This window comes from Ahaetulla prasina, chromosome 9, assembly GCF_028640845.1.
Source record: "Ahaetulla prasina isolate Xishuangbanna chromosome 9, ASM2864084v1, whole genome shotgun sequence".
Classification (NCBI taxonomy): Eukaryota; Metazoa; Chordata; class Lepidosauria; order Squamata; family Colubridae; genus Ahaetulla; species Ahaetulla prasina.
Window position 1 is genome coordinate 29,698,465 of NC_080547.1, and position 18,225 is coordinate 29,716,689.

Sequence of the window (18,225 nt, forward strand, 5' to 3'; positions counted from 1 at the left end):
CAAACTGGAGATAATCAGTGGTTTATATTTTATGTATATTATATTGAAGTGGTAATGGAGTGGTAATGGAGGATATGAAATAGATTTTTTTTATTTTTACGCCACCTAGTTGTTCTTTTTTTATTATTATTATTATAATTAAAAACAAACGAACAAACAAACATAAACAGTACATTTTTTCTGGATAGAGTATTGACCGAGTCAAAATTTACAGTTTATAACATAAGTACTTCCCAAATATAATTTATATATTTCAATTTCTGCCATAATATTATTTTTTTCTACTTTTTTATTTTTCATCTCTACTTAATATTTAATTTATAATCAATATTATCATCTGCCCTAACCTCCAATCTTAATCTTATTTCATTTTATTATCTTATTTCTACATTTAGCACATATATTTCTCAAACTCACCATATTTGTAAATTATCATCAATTTGTTTCCTCTTATTTCCTTTTTTCTATTGAAACCCTTTAATTTAAACAATCATTTCCATCCTTAGTTTCTATTTTTTTTATTATAGCTTGATATTTCACATTCATCTCTTAATGTCAATTATTTTCTATGACAAACCAATTTATCATTTCTTATTTCCCTATCAATCATTTTATCAAAAACAATATATTTCTTCAGTTTTGTTTTTCACACCACCTTTTTCAGATGCAAACATTATCTTAATCTCTTAATCATCTTATTTTTCTTAATTTCTATTAATATTTTATTCAATTTCAATTTCATTTGACGTTCCATATCTTAACCCCTTCTAAATACATAATAAGATCATATTAACCCTTTTACCATTCTTTTTGTATTTCACAATTTATATCATAATTCAATTTTTACAATACTGATATTAATACAATTCATTTGATTCTATAACTATAAAGCATATTTCCTTTCCCCCTTTCCCTTGTTTTTCTCCATTCTACCATTTGTATTACACAATTTATTTCGTGTTACAATCACAAATATTAATAATACAGTTCACTTATAACTATAGGTATATATCCTATTACCCTTCCTCCTTTCCATTAATTATTCCTTTTAACCATTTTCTCTTGATCCATCCAGCAATCCACCTCTTAAAATTTTCCTCCCTGTATCCCATTCTCTCATTTTCTTTTTTCTTTTTATAATTATTATGTCTTTTCTTCTGTATCCTTCCTTTGACTTTTAAATCCTTTACTCCTCTAGTTTGCCCTAAGTTCCCATCTGATCTGTTCCCCTTTTGTCCTCTCACTTTTCTTATTTCCCCACTGTTGATCTCAGTGTAATTATTAAACTTTTTTGTGCCTAATCCTTTCCCCTTTTCTTTTCTCTTTTGCTTCGTCCTATCCTCTCTATTTTTGCCACTGTTAATCCCAGTGTAATCATTAAAAACATTTTCCTCTAGCCTTTTCCCCTTTCCTTTTCTTCCCTTAGTTTGCTTCTTTTTTGTGGGTTGTTTCCTCCTATCCTTTCTCTTTTTTTCATTGTTACTCCCAATGCAATCATTTAATTTTTCATCATCAATGTCTTTATCTTTAATGCTCTTTTCTTGCTTATCCTATTTATCCAATTGAATATGTTTTGACACAATTTCTCATTTTCTATCAAGATTAAATGATACACGCATCGTTTTAACCATTTCAATTAGTTCCTGCCACATTTTGATGTTCTGGTTTGTTTTTAACTCCAATTTACAGTTTTGTTATTTTCCACCTCAGTTGGTTGTTGAGATCAAACAGCTTAAAAGAAGACAAATCCTCCTCCAAACTTCTCATGGCTCTTGTAACTCAAGGTCACTGTATTTTTCCCCCGATTTCAAATTGTTCATTGTAGTGCTTTTTTTTCTGCCAGCAGATGTCCAACAAGTTTCAAATCAACAAAGTCACAAAAATATCCAATTTGTGTATTAAATCTGCTTATCAAATGCTTTTCAAGTTTCTTATTTCTCTTCTTAATTTTATATATCCCACATTCCAGTTTAAAATCCAACTGAAAAATTTCCTTTATAAGGCTTTTTTATTTTGAATTTTTCTTTGCTGTTCCTTCAAAGTCCAAAACTTTTAAGATTATGTTCAATCTTGTTCAGAAACTATTTTCTTTCAGATTCCTTTTTCTTATAATAATTTTAATATCTCCAAATCCAATTTCCAATCCAAATATCAAGCTCCATTCTGGACTTTAGTGCTTTAACTCCATTTTATTCTCCTCCCTTCATTAAAATTTCCCAATGCCAATTAGCTAATATTTCCTCACTGGGACTTCTTTTGAAGATTTTTAAGATACTTCTTTTTTTATCTGTGAGTTGGCCAATCATTCACCCAGTACCAATACTCCGTCCAAAACACCACACCTGCACAAATCTTATTCCAGCTGTCCCAGCTTTGTGATAGTCATAATGGCTGCTGCCCCGACTGCCGGATCGAAGAGTTTCCTCTGACCTCTGAAGAACTTGCCTGTTCCTCTTAGTCATCCGAGGTGCCTCTCTTTCTTCACCGTCCCTACAAGATGGATCCATCCGAAGACCCCAACAGTGGTTTGTCTGGCTGGATTTTTTTCAAGGCTTGTCAGAGCCTGCTATTTTCCAGCCAGTCTCACCATGATGCTTCCGGTTCTTTGCCACCCAGTAGTTCTTGAGTTCCATTAAGAGAGACAATAGCTATAGCGCTTAGACTTATGTACCTCTTCACAGTGCCATTTACAAAGTCAGCATATTGCCCCAACAATCTGGGTCCTCATTTTACTGACTTTGGAAGGATGGAAGGCTGAATCAATCTTGGGTTAGTGAGAATCAAATTGCCAAACTGCTGGCAGCTGGCAGTCAGCAGAAATAGTTTGCAGTACTGCATTCTAATCACTGCATCACCAAGGGTCTTTTAAATGTCAAATATGGCCTTGAGCTTAGAAAAATGAGAAATCCTAGAAACCTCTGGTTTTGAATTAGATTGGCAAATAAAGAATGAATTAATTACGTAGGTTTCTGTTTTAGGTAATACTGGTGTTCCTATTTAGTATTGGGTCACTCATCATTTACTTCATCAACTGTTACAGGTAATTAGAACCTTGTAATTTATCCTATGTACATGTATTTCTTTAAAAAAACATATTTTATTTCTTGTGTTAATTTTTTATCAAAATATAGTTACTTTTTAAAAATCTCTCTCCCCCTCCTTTCTTTTGATAAAAAAAGCCATTTGATCAATGGACAGAAATACATTAAACTTACCATATACTAAATTAAATTGAGTTCAACCCCTAGTTATTTCATGTGCATATTTTCTTGTAAGAATAGAAAATCAATTTGCTGTTGCTTCCTCCTAGGATATTGTGTGCTATTTTGTGTATGGTTAATTTCCAATCTAGCCCACAGCCGTGGAATTTTATGGTTTCCCATAAAAGTATGAATCAGATCTTATCCTGCTTAACTTGGCCAGATACTGCCATCTACTGTAGACAACAATAAATTTTCTGCAGTTTTCTTGGCAAGAATTTACAGAAGTAGCTTGCCTTTGCCTGCTTCTTAGGGCTGAGAGAGAAGGACTAGCCTTAGCAGAAGTCACCCAGCTGGTTTTGTGCCTATGGTGGGATTATAATTCATAGTCTCCTGGTTTCTAGCCTGATGCCTTAACCACTACACCAGACTGGTATAGCTGGATGTCTGGATCTAAAAGCTGTTGTTTGTTTAGGGGCAATGGAAGTTCAGAAGCTTTTTTGTCACTGAGTTTGCAGAAATGCCCTGCATATTCAAAGCAGCAAGGTTTCTGCAGAGGCTCTGCAGCTGCTTTGCAGCACTTCCTAATATGAGTGTTTGACAGAGTGGTATATAGACATGCAGTCATTCCAGAAAGCACTGCAAGAGGAGAGTCCCATGCTGTTACAAACATCTGGAATGTTTTGTTCTAAAACAAAGGAAAAGCTCAGTCATCTTCCAAAATTCTAAAGCTGAGAGATGTTAGGCAGATTTTATTCCTGCTTGCACTTATCCCATTATGATTAAATTGGAAAGAAAGAACTCGGATTCATCATCAGAAGCATCTGTGATGTTATTCTTTCATATCCCTAAGAATAGTTGTATGATCAATTCTAAGTCTCTCTGTCTGCCTCTCTCTAATGTATTTGTCTCTACTATCACTATCTAAATATTAATGTATATTTGGCTTCCCCGTTGACTTTGCTTATCAGAAGGTTGCAAAAGGTGATCACATGACCTTGGGACATAGCAATGGTCATAAATATGAACCAGTTGTCAAGCATCTGAATTTTGATCACAGTCATAAGTCACTTTTTTTCAGTGCCATTGTAACTTTGTTCAGTTGCTAAAACTGTTGTAAGTCAAGGACTACCTGTAATTTTCTTTTAAGTCTAGTACTTTTGCATTAAATTACAATATACATATTCTGCTAAAGTTGTGCATTTAACTGGTCAGTATCCTAAATTCAGGATGTGTATACACATAAGCTTCTGGAGTACACCATGAGGTGAAAACAACTACCATATCTTTTTGATACTTACAGCTGGAACATCTTTCACTTTTGAAAGATATAAGCCACATTTTTCAAACACGAGATTTCTTTTTCCACTACTTGATTGGAAAAAAAACAGCATCAACATTTTGCAAAATGCAAATCAAACCAGTTTTGGCAATTTCATTCTGTCATTCCTCACTTGTCAACAACACAAAATGTGGAAACTGTCAAAAATGTCAAATAAAATTTGAAATTCTACTTGTTGATATTCTGCAGCATACAGTGTGAATATGGCTTGGCTCGAATGCTGCCAGCTTTTAGATCATTCAGTTATATCATTTTAATATCAAAGGCTTTACACTGGAGTGCTCTTTTGTATAGGAGCCAACGTGTGTGTGTGTGTGTGTGTGTGTGTGTGTGTGTGTGTGTGTGTGTGTGTGTGTATGAAGCATAATCTGTATTTCCAATGGAATCCATAGGGAGGCAAAGAGGGGCAAATGATGACATGCATTTTGTGACATTATTATATAAATAACCTTTATGAATCTCCATCAGACATTATCCATTATTTCTTGTCCTGCCTTCAGGTGCTTTGGAGAATAAATTGTCCCTCTCTTCTTTGAGTCAGCCCCTCAAATTGGAAGACCATTATCATGTCACCTTTAGTCCTTCTCTTTTCTAGACTAGACATACCCAGTTCCTGCAAATTTCATTGTATGTTTTAGCTTCTAGCTGTCTAATCATCTTTGTTGTTCTTCACTCTTTTTTTTTAAGCTTTCTAGGCTCAGATGTGGGCATATATGAAACTCCTTCTTTGTGTAGTCTCTGGCTCCTTCCTTTGCTATGACAAAGGCTTTCCAGATTAAGAAACAGCTCCCTTCTCTCTCTGGGCAATGATTTGAATCCTGGCCAGGAACTATGGAAGGGTGGTTGTGTTTGTTGATAGAGTCCACATATCTGGATTTAGATTCAATCACACACAAATTGATCTCCCAGTAATGAATTTCATGAAGACATGTAGATTTCTTACAAATGAAATCAGACACTTGACTGAGTTCTAATTTCCAATTCTCTTCCTGCTCTGATTTTTCTTAATGATTATTAAAACATTTTTGAGGAATGCTGTTCTGATGAAATATGCAAGCTGATTGTTTTGGGTTGGATTGTAAAGAATTGCTATGGGTTGATTTCAAAAAATTAATGAAAGTCCTGTCTTAATATAAACAATGATTATTCATAAATCATAAACAATAATTTCCCCCTTACTACAGTGTTAAAGAGTTTTGTCTCGCCTTTGAAGACCAGACAATTGTGATCGATCTATTCTTTAATTTATTTTTTCTTCTGCATTTTGGATTGCGGGTAAGAAATATTTGCAATTAAAATATTTTAAAAGAGTTGGGAGAAAGAGAATAAGAGGGAGAGATCTAGGAATGGTTCAGGAATTTGCTTAAATTTGCAATGCAATGTAGATTGTCATACAAACATGCCTATTTCTCATTTCCTTAAGCCAACTGAATAGAAATGCAATTACAGAAAATTCTGTAATTTTCACATTCTTACAATAGAATAGAATAGAATAGATAGAATAGAATTTTTTTTTATTGTTCAAGTATGATTGGACACACAAGGAATTTGTCTTGGTGCATATCTTCTTCCAATTTTTGAGTACTTTTTAAAATAATGTGTAGAAAAATATATCTATCTGTAATATATCTATCAGTGAAAATGAGCACACTTTTTGACAAAGTTACTTTACATATTTATTAAATTTATTTGCTATCTATCTCACATTAAGGAGACTTACAATGAATACAAAATTGTATTAGTTTAGAGAAGTATGCAGATTAAAAGTACAAAGTACAAAATAAGACTTGACAAATTATTACACTGATAGAACTATTAATTTTCTACTTTAAATTTAAGATAGGTCTGTGAGAAAAATAAATAAAGATAAATAAATATATCACTCAGACTGTGGGCCCTCATTTGACATTACCTCTTACTCTTTGAAGTCTGATCACATCATGAAGCAAAAAGACCAGATAGGGAGAGAATAGTTTCATTATCTTTGACTATGTGCAGTGTTGTGATTTTGTTTGCTTTTGTGTTTATTTTGTAGTTTTTGGCAGCAAGTGACAAGCTAACATTCTGGTTGGAGCTTAATTCCATTGTGGATTTCTTCACCATAACTCCAGTCTGTATAGCCTTCTATCTAGGAAAAAATTGGCTTGGTAAGTATACACCTCATTTGCCTCCTTTGGTTCTGGAGTCCGGCAGAAGTTTACTTTTTATTCAGGCTTTTCCCCCCACCAAATAAATTTACCTATCATTCTTTTTAGGCATTCAAAAAATTGTTTCCCTAACCTAATTGGTATTGATTGAAATAGATATAACAATTTAGGTAATATATTCATCTTTATTACGACTATTCTATCTGTTAAAGATAGCTGTAATTTAGCCCAGATATCTAAATCTTTTTGTATTTGTTGTGTTAATTTGTCATAATTATCTTCTTTTATTGTGGAACATTTTGCTATAAACCATATTCCTAAATATTTCACCCGTTTAACAATTTCACCCGTTTAACAGTTTAATATTTCACCCGTTTAACAATTTGTAAAGGAATGAATTTCCTTTACAATTCATCCTGTTGTTTTTTTTCTACAATTCTTTGCTAACATTTTAGTTTTTTTCCTTATTTATTTTAAGCCCCGCTACTTTACCAAATTCTTCAACTTCATTTATCAAGATGGTTTCCGTCTCCAAAGGAACTTCCATGATAAAAACTAGATCATCTGTGAATGCTTGGATCTTATATTCTTCCTTTTTTTCAAACCCTTTATTGTTTGTTTGTTTTCTAATCTGTATTAATAATATCTCTAAAGTAGACATGAGTTTAAATGGACTCCAGAGGATGGTAGAGGACAGGAAGGCCTGGAGGAATGTTGTCCATGGGGTTGCGATGGGTCGGACACGACTTCGCAACTAACAACAAAAAGACAATATAAATAATAGGGGTGACAGGGGACATCCCTGTCTTACCCCTTTAGTTATATTAATCTTCTCTGTTGTTTCACTGTTCATTATTATTCTAGCCGATTGTTTCAAATAAATTGTTCTAATTAAGTCTGTAAATTTCTCCCCAAAATTCATAATTTCCAATTGGTTGATAAGAAAGTTCCAGTTTAGATTATCAAACACTTTCTAAGCCACAAACATCAATGCCAGCTGCTTGTCCGTTTGGGCCTCATAGTATTCTAATATGCTGTGATCATCCGTGTGTTGTTTCTTATATGTCTGTTTGGCAAAAATCCATTTTGATCCAAATTAATAATTTCATTAAAAAAAAAATTCAGTTATTATAGTTACAAAAATTTTATAGTCTACATCAAGCAGTGAGATTGGCCGGTAGTTCTTGATTTGTTATGTACTTGTACCTTCCTTTAGGATAAGTGATATTAGTGCTTCCGTCCATGTTTGTGATAATTTGGATTGCCCTAGTGCTTCATTATATAAATTTAGCAACAGTACTTTCAGTGGCCCCTGTAATTCCTTATCATCTAGTGCGAAATGCTTTGATCAATATTTGGAATGTTATAAAGAAAAATCATTATATGGAAGTTCCAGTTTGGATATCAATGATGGAAGCCATAATCTATCCCAATGTATTGGACTTAAATAAAATAGTAAGATACTTGGATCTATTAGATGAAAGTGGAAATTTAAAGTCTGAACAGGATTTAGGAAAACAAGGAATAAAAATAGATTGGTGGCCATACCTATAAAATCTATAAAAATAGATTGGTGGCCATCAGAACAAAATACAAAAAAGATAAGGAACACTTTGGCATATACAGAGAACAATTGGAACGTTCTCTGGAAAATGATAATAATACCCTTTACTATCTAGAAATTAATTAAATAGGTATGCATTATTTCACCATACTTCAATCACCAGAAACAAAAAACACAGTTTCACTATTTCCTCATTTCCTTCTCTATAGGTTTACGCTTCTTAAAAGCACTGAGATTGATGGAACTTCCCAAAATTTTGCAATTCCTCCAAATCACTACTAGTGGGTAAGACTATTTTTATTTGTGTCATTAGTAAGCCAACTCTCTCTCTCTCTTTCTCTCTCTCTCTTTTTTTTGCTTCCAACTGGCTTTTGTGCAGTGGTCAGCTAGAGAAAAATCAAAGTTGTCTCCATCTCCAAATATATTGGTATCTTTTGTCCCAATTTGAAGAGAGGGTTTATAACCCTGGTCAGATTAGCTAAGTAAAATTGACTTTAGATCTTCCTATGCAGTCATCTATCGAAGTTTAATAATCTCTCTTGCAGTCACGTACAAAAGACCAGTGAAGATTCAATTAAACTGATCTATTGCTATAGCCTCTGCACAAGAATCTTGTCAACCAACAGTACTAGTTTAGAGTTAGATAAGGGTAACGACACTCAAGGAAAGTTGGACTTTGTTTGTAGCTACATAGCAATTCTAGACTGATCCCCCTTTTCACTCCACCCCAAGTTCTGCCACTCTTTCTTTCACACTTGCACTTTCCACTAAAAAAATCTTTTTTATTCCTGGGTTGCCTACTTCTCCAACATTCTGAACTTTATTTTGCACTTTCCTGCATGTAATTCCCTTTTAGACCACTCCTATTGGTTCACTTTCAACATCCCCAAAAATGCGTTATCCAGAATCATATCAAATCTTCTCAGAATTTACCTCCATTTAACATCTCCCAGCTGTTTTCTTGTTTTCTCAAGTCCACCTTGCAAGACAGTTTTACTGTTTGCTCATGGCTCTTCATTTTACTTGCTCATGGTTAGACCTTTGCCATACCTTTGTTGCTCTCCACTACTTGTTGGTCAAAACAAACTCTGGTTTGTAACTCCATCTGCAGTATGTTGTACTAATGCAATGTTATCTGTCTTTGCATTATCAAAAAATAGATCCAACATTTTACTTTTTATGCATGGATTTTTTTTCCTGGGTTTAGATATGGGAGCTGTACATGTACAAACAAACAAACATGGGAGTTGGGTGATTTAAGATACTTCATTTTTGGGTGTCTGATGATTTCAATTAGATTTCAGATTCATCTTGTGGAATTTTCTCTTGATGCCATCAGCAACTCCATCGGGAAATTACAAACTGAATAACAGAGTTAGAAGAGACCTTGGAGGTCTTCTACTCCAAACCCTTGCTTAGGCAGGAAACCTTATACTATTTCAGACAAATGGTTGTCCAATCTCTTCTTAAAAGCCTCCTGTGTTGGAGTACTCATAACTTATGGAGGCAAGTCATTCCATTGATTAATTGTTTAACTGTCAGGAAATTTCTTCTTAGTTCCAGATTGATTCTCTCCTTGATCAGTTTCCATCAAGAACAGAAACAACCTAGAACTAAGGAGAACAATTACAACTAATTACAACAATTAATCAGTGGAACCACTTGCCTCTAGAAATTGAAGATGTTCCAACACTCCAACAATTCTATACAGCATATACAACTACTACTGAGATTGCTTTGTAGTAGTGTTTTATTAAAAAAGGACCGGGGTAAGTTAAAATAATTGAGTACAATGAACCTAGGACAAACTGTCTACTCTATCTGAACTGTAGCAATTCAAACTCTGCCACAATGATAGAAGATCTCTAATGCTTTGATTCCTTTTGGTAGCAGAAAAGGGAAAGAAAACCTTGTATCTATGATATTATTATTAGTTTTCTCCCTCCATGGGTCACCGTGGGATCTATAGGGCCAGAAACAGAATGAGAAATCCAATTAATAAATCAATCGATGTCTACTTGAGTTAATAACATTAATTAATAGTTTTATTGGAAGATCCTCAAAGGATTAAATGGAGTTGAATGTTGCACCTATTCCTTTGAAACTCATCCATATCAACCCTCTCTTTGCATGTTCAGTACTGCAATCAAGCTGTCCAAACTTCTTGCTGTATTTGTCAGTACCTGGCTCACAGCTGCAGGATTTCTTCACTGGGTATGTATCAAGATGCCTGATGAAAATACCAGTGCAAGCAAATGTCTGGTTATTTAACAGTAAAGGCAGATTTCATATTGAATGTCATGATGGAATGTAGTTTCATTCAAATAAAACTGCAGGGTTTAACTTTGAAACTGCTTGCATTCTATACTAACATGTGATGTTCCCTAAAATACCTTTTAACTTGAGTGACATTAACTTACATTGGATCCAAGAATTTTTCTCTGTAGCAGTGGTGAAATCTACTTACCTTTCCTACCAATTTGGAAGTGTGCCCGCTGGGTGCATGTGTGCAAAAGCAGAGCAAGCAGGTGTGCCATCTTCACGTCTGATTTTAGACCCTCTGTGCATGCATAAAGCCTTCTGCGTGTGTATAGAGGGTCCAAAACAGGTTACTTCCTAGTTAAAGTCTGAAAGAAATGATGTCCAGGCAGGTGGGTGGAGCCTCACACTGCCACTGCTAACAGTTTGCCAAACCATGCGCCACCACTGCTACTGGTTTGCCCGAACCAGAGCGAACTGGTAGCATTTCACCCCTGCTCTATAGATGCTGGCAGAAGTAGTGATCAGTGAATGCTTAATAGCAATAGCATTTAGACTTATATACTACTTCAAAGTGCTTTACAGCTCTCTCTAAGTGGTTTACAGTGTCAGCATATTGACTCAGGGTCCTTTGTTTTACTCATCTCAGAAGGATGGAAGCCTGAGGCAACCTTGAGCTGGTTAGGACTGAATTCCTGGCACTGAGCAGAATTAGACTGCAATACGCACTCTAGCCATGACTCTTTTAGTGCTATAGTAATAGCACTTAGACTTATATATCGCTTCACAGTGCTTTAAGTCGTCTCTAATCTCGATCCTTATTTTACCAACTTATGAAGGATGGAAGGCTGAGTTAACCTTGAGCTAGCCAGGATCAAACTCCTGGAGTGAGTAGTGAGTTAGCATTCTAACTACCACACCACCATGGCTCATTTAAAACAGTAACATAAGAAACATTGTAAATTTTTATTTGATGTTTCTGAGTACTGAATGCCAAATATTTGCATATTCAAGAGCATCTCTTCTTGACTACACAGCTCTTATTTCAGACTTATTGCCATTTTGTATCTGTCCTGACACCCATTTGTGGTGATGCTTGCAATATGTTTTCAAAATCCCAAATGTTTTATGTTCAACAACTTTGAACTTCTATTGAAATTCATCTGTTAAGGCTTTTCCTGAATTAACATGATTCTCCTCCTCAATGCTTTCTCTATTATATTCACTGACTAGGTTGGCATGTTCTAAACTTGGATTAATGAAACACAGTTACTCTATTCGCACATCATCTTTTGTTCAATTAGGTAAACTATATCATAGTTTAAGGAGATGGTATAGTTCACACAACATGCTAAATCTCAGCAGACTAGGCAAAAATGAGATTTGGTTCAATTCAGAACAGAGCTAGAAGGGAAGATCTTGGAAATCTTCTAGTCCGGGGGTGTCAAACTCGCAGCCTGGGGGCTGGATGTGTCACGTGCTGGCCCTGCCCCCACCCAGTTTAGCAAAGGGGAAAAAAGTCCTGTTACGTCACATGATGCTGCCATGACGACACGAGTTTTGGAAAATGTTGACCCCTTCTTCTTTGTGCCAGCCCGTCAAATCTGGAATACTGCTATCATGTCACCCTTGTCCTTCTTTTCTCTAGACTAGCCATACCCAAATCCTGCAACATTTCTTTATATGTTTTACTTCTAGGCCTTTAATCATTTTAATTGCTCTTCTCTGCACTTTTTCAAAAAGTCTTAACATCTTTTGTGTAACGTGGTGACCAAAACTGGATGCAGTATTCCAGGTGTAGTCTTACTAAGGTTTTATAAAACAGTTTTAATACTTCACTTCACTTCAAGTGATTTTGATTCTATGCCTCTATTTATACCAAGCTTTTTTTTGCCGCTGCTGCACACTGCTGGCTCATACTTAAGTGATCATCCACTAGGATTCCAAGGTCCCTTTCACAGTTACTGTTTTTGGGCCACTGTATGATTCAGTATACTGTAGATAAACCCAATTTTATTATAGGTAATCAAGTTTTCTTGTCTAATAAAAGGAGGTTAACATAGACTACATGAGAATGAACTGTGACATACAAGAAGTCCAGGAACCTAGTCGCTGTATTTAGCATGTTGTGTGAACTATACTATCTCCTTCAATTATGGCATAGTTTACCCATTTGAGCATATTATATTGTGTGAATAGAGTAACTCAAGTTTAGAATACACCAAATCTAGTCAGTGGATATAATAAAGAAAGCTCTGAGGAGGAGAATCATATTAATTCAGGAAAAGCCTCAACAGATGAATTTCAAAAGAAGTTCAAAGTTGTTGAACATAAGAACATTTTTCTTCTGAATTATTTTTAATTTACAATTAACAATGATTTACTCACAAGCATATTAGGATGGTGTCAGCAAATGACAATGTCTTGCTCTATTGGCCACAGTTCTTACATTGTACTATTTATTATACAGATTGAGAATTCTGGAGATCCCTGGGTATATCACAGCAATCATCAAACCTTGACTTACTTTGAATGCTTATATTTGATCATGGTAACTATGTCTACAGTTGGATATGGAGATGTAGTGGTCCAAACCACCATAGGACGTGTGTTCATACTTTTCTTCATTGTTGCTGGTCTGGTAAGGAACGTATTAGGGTTTGGATGAACACAGAACATTTAAGTCAGCTTCACTTCATGTATTTTGGTTGCCATATAAGCTGCCTGAGAGGTGCAGCCTGATAGCAGAGAGTGACAGCAGTGAAATTATGAGAATCTAAAGAACAGCGGGAGTGCCACTTATAGAGAAAAGTAAGCAATAATAGTATAATATTTCACTAAGTACAATCAGGAATAATGGAATCTTGCTTTGTGATCAATAGAGTTGATCAGGAATATTAGAAGTTTTCCCCTATGATCAATACAATTATGTTGCTTGTAAATAAGTATGTTCAAGCACGATTTTTACTCGACCCGTGCTGAAAAAAGAATAAAAAATATAGCAATTATAAATCAAAATCAATATAAAGTATATTTAAAGATTTTGAGTTATGCCAGATATTATAGAGATAGCAATAGCACTTAGATTTATATACTACTCAATAGTGCCTTATAGCACTCTGAGTGGTTTACAATGTCACCATATTGCCCCCAACAATCTGGGTCCTCATTTTATTGACCTCGGAAGGATGAGTCAAGTTTGAGCTGGTAAGAATTGAATGCCAGGCTGTGGGCAGCTTTAGCCTGCAATACTGTATTCTTATTACTGTGCCACCACAGTTCACCCAGGATGGCCTGGATATTCTTAGGAAGTCACCAAATGGATGTACTGTACCCACTGCCAATTTCCTTATGCCACATTTATGATTTGGAGAAAAATTTGGTGGGCATTTTAATACAAATTTACCATTTTTTTTCATTTTCAAACCAATATTCAGATCCTGAAACTAGTAATCTTTCGAGGTTAATATTTCTACAAATGTTGCAGTGCAACTTTCTATCTTAAAAATTGCACTCCATTGTAAGTATAAGAGCAAAACTGCAGGAAATGTATTCTGATGCAAACCATGCAAATATTGTACTCTGTTAATACACACACACACATACCTAGTCTATACACACACACACACACACACACAAACACACACACACATATGTGTGTGTGTCTGTGTGTGTTTTCTGAGGTTTTCACGGGTGTTTGTATGTAGGTCTTTGGTTGTTCAGGTTTTCTCCCGTGTAAAATTGGAAGTGTCTTGGCGACGTTTCGACGAAGTCTCATTCGTCATCTTCAGGCTTCGGCTTCGTGCTTCTGGGAGCAATGTGTGATCGCATCTGTTTCCTCCTTTTAACTGCTAGTGGGGGTTTGAACTGATTGGGTGGGAACTTGGCTGTGCTCTGATTGGATGGGGTTTTTTTTTTGCTCTGATTGGCTGGGGGTGTATCCTGTTTGGGTGGGGGCTTGGTTGTGCTCAGTTTAGTCTGTGTTGCAGGAGGATGAGCTGGTGAGCTGCATTGCTGTTGTTTGGCTTCGTGGTCGTGCTACATCTTCATAGTGGGTGTCAGTCTGCTGCATGTATGGATTGGAGGGGTTTGAAATGGCTAACGTTGCAGCTGCAGTCTGGCTTCTGGTCCTTGGTCGTGATTCATAATCAGTGTGGGTTTGGGTCTGTTTTCTGGGTGGATGTGCAGTGGTGACATCCTGTGTGGATCTCGTGAGTGTGGGTCTGGTGTCATTCCTCATGTTAGGGACTCGTTTGTCAATAAGGGTGGGTTTCCAAATGGCTAGTGGGCGGGAGGTATCATCTCGTTTGTTCATGCTGTGTGGGCGTTTTTCTATCTCAATGGCTTCTCTGATTATTCTGTTGTTAAAGTGTTCAGTTTGGGCGATAGTTCTGGTCTTTTTAAAGTCAATATCGTGTCCTGTGGCTTTAAGGTGTTGGACCAGGGAAGAAGTTGGTTCCTCTTTTTTGACTGAGTTCTTGTGTTCTCCAATGCGTGCACTTATTCTTCTGTTGGTTTGTCCAATGTATGTGGTGGGGCAGGCGGTGCATGGGATTTCATATACTCCTTGATTTTCTAACTCAATTTTGTCTTTGGGGTTTCTTAGGATGGTGGATATTTTTCGGTTTGTGCAGAATGTTGTCTTGATGTTGTGTTTGTGGAGGATCTTGCTGATTCTGTCTGTGGTGCCTTTTATATATGGGAGAAGGGCTGTGCCGTTTTCTTGTTCTCTGTCTTGGATTTTAGTGGGGGGGATTTTACCGGATCTCTTGGGTTCCACCATCCTAAGAAACCCCAAAGACAAAATTGAGTTAGAAAATCAAGGAGTATATGAAATCCCATGCACCGCCTGCCCCACCACGAACACGAAGCCAAACAACAGCTATGCAGCTCACCAGCTCAAATCCCCCTACAGCTCAGACTAATCTGAGCACAACCAAGCCCCCACCCAAAGAGAACACACCCCCAGCCAATCAGAGCACAAAAAAAACCCTCATCCAATCAGAGCACAGCCAAGTTCCCACCCAATCAGTTCAAACCCCCACTAGCAGTTAAAAAGGAAGAAACAGCTGCAGTCACACATTGCTCCCAGAAGCACGAAGCTGAAGCCTGAAGATGACGAATGAGACTTTGTCGAAACGTCGCCAAGACACTTCCAATTTTACGCGGGAGAAAACCCGAATAACCAAAGACCTACATACAAACACCCGCGAAAACCTCAGAAAACGAATATATATATATATATATATATATATATATATATATATATATATATATATATATATATATATATATATATATATATATATATATATATATATATACACACACACACACACACACATATATATATATATATATATATATATATATATATATATTCGTAGGTTTTCACGGGTATAGGTATGTAGGTCTTGGCATATTCAGGTCTTTTCCCATGTAAGGTTGAGAGTATCTTGGTGACGTTTCGATGATGGCATCAAGACATTACATCATAAAACTCCAGAGGCCACTACACCAAAGCTCAGGACATTACAACACAACCTACTACCCAGGATGTTACAGCACAAGACTCAGGAGGTCACATTCCCAGAACTCAGGATATTTCCAGGAAGCCCATTACCACTACAGGAGGTCACATTCCCAGAACTCAGGACATTTCCAGGAAGCCCATCATCACTACAGGAGGTCACACTCCCAGAACTCAGGATGTTTCCACACAGCCAATTAAGCAGGTCGTTACAACACAAAAGACTAGGACCACACCCACACAGAATGCTACGAAACAGCCGACTAATCTGCAAACACCCACTCCATCTACCAATCAAGATGCAACCACACAGCCAACCAACCCGCTTACAGCAATACTTCCCACCTCCCCACCAGTATTTATAGAGACGGCAGCACACTTTGCTCGCACAAGCATGAAGCCAAAAGCACCAGCCTGAAGATGATGAGTAAGACCTCATCGAAACATCCCAAGATACTCTCAATCTTACACGGGAAAAGACCCGAATATGCCAAGACCTACACACACACACACACACACACACACACACACACATATATATATATTTGTTTTCTGAGGCTTTCGCGGGTGTTTGTATGTAGGTCTTGGCATATTCAGGTCTTTTCCCGTGTAAGGTTGAGAGTATCTTGGTGACGTTCAACAAAGTCTCATTCGTCATCTTCAGGCTGGTGTTTACAGCTTCGTGCTTCTAGGAGCATGAAGCTGTAAACACCAGCCTGAAGATGACGAATGAGACTTTGTCGAAACGTCACCAAGACACTTCCAATTTTACGCGGGAGAAAACCCGAATAACCAAAGACCTATATACAAACACCTGCAAAAACCTCAGAAAACACACACACACACACACACACACACACACACACACACACACATATATATATGTCTAACAAGAAACCAATGCAATATTGGAAAAAAAGAAACTGAAATTCACAGTTTAATTTATCTGTTTGATGGACTAGTTACTCTTAGGAATAGAGGGTGCATTTTATTTTCATCTATAAATATTTTTTATTTGTCTTCTTTCTTATTTTTGGATAATAACAACTGCAAACAATTCCTGTCAATGTAACAGCCAGAAGAAAGTGGTATATAGTAATGGGTTGAGGCTGAAACATCCCATGTTTTATTATTATAAGAATGAATTGGTGCAAACTTCAAATTTACATGTTGCTCTTTTCCTTCCAGAGGAAACAGATTCAAATCTACTGTATAATTTGAGATTGAAATAATTTCCAGTTTGTGCATTTTGCTGTACTTAATTGGGTCTGCTGTCTTGCTCCAATCTGATGTCTACCGGATCTCTTGGGTTACAATTCCAAAACTTCACGGACAACAGTTATACTAGATTTCACTGGATTTGGGTTGACAATAAATTTAAATAAGTAAACTGTCATACTAAATCTGAGTTCTGGGAGCTCTAGTCCATTCATTTGGAGAATAGGTTGGAAAAGGCTAATTATATGATGAATTATCCATTATTATTATTTTTTAAGAAAATGAATATGTACTTTTCCTGATATAGAATAATAGAGTTGGAAGGGACCTTAGAGGTCTTCTAGGTCAACCCCCTGCTCAAGGCCCTACACTATTCCACATAAGTGGCTATCCAATCTTGTCTTAAAAGCCTCTAATGATGGAAGCACCCACAACTTCTGAAGGCAAGCAGTTCCATTGATTAATTGTTCTCCCTGTTAGGAAATTTCTCTTTAGTTCTAGGTTGTTTCTCTCTCTGATTAGTTTCCATCCATTGTTTCTTGTCAATCATTGATTCATTTTGAGTTGCTGTGGAAAAATAAATATTTTATATGAATCTTGGAAAACTATTGAAACTGGGTTCCCATTGCCTAGATCCTCTTTGCAAATTTGGTGCCTGAGATAGTAGACATTGTTGGAAGCAGAAGAGTCTACATGGGTTCCTATTTATATGTGAAAGGCAGAAAGTAAGTAATTTTTATGTTATCCTCCTTGCATTTTTATAGTTCTTAATTTGGACATTTATTGCAAATGACTTGAGTTTTTTCATATGATATACTTAATCAACCAGGCCCAGTATTTAAATACCATATTCAGCTTTATTATTGTTAGACATGGTTGGTGCTTTTGTGTTAACATTGTTTATTTGGCTAATTTAATGTATTATGCAAAAAGAGATAATAGTTCATTTCAGAAATTGGGTTTTA

General features: G+C 36.1%; 1 protein-coding gene across 1 annotated transcript in view; it reads left to right on the forward strand.

Moving 5' to 3' along the window:
- Nucleotides 1–18,225, forward strand: part of KCNU1 (potassium calcium-activated channel subfamily U member 1) — a 117,035-nt gene that overhangs the window by 2,555 nt on the left and 96,255 nt on the right. Inside the window, 7 exon segments of the mRNA XM_058193984.1 lie at nt 2,979–3,040; nt 5,727–5,817; nt 6,578–6,689; nt 8,463–8,538; nt 10,392–10,467; nt 12,983–13,153; nt 17,894–17,985. Of these exon segments, the coding sequence (XP_058049967.1) occupies nt 2,979–3,040; nt 5,727–5,817; nt 6,578–6,689; nt 8,463–8,538; nt 10,392–10,467; nt 12,983–13,153; nt 17,894–17,985 (680 nt within the window).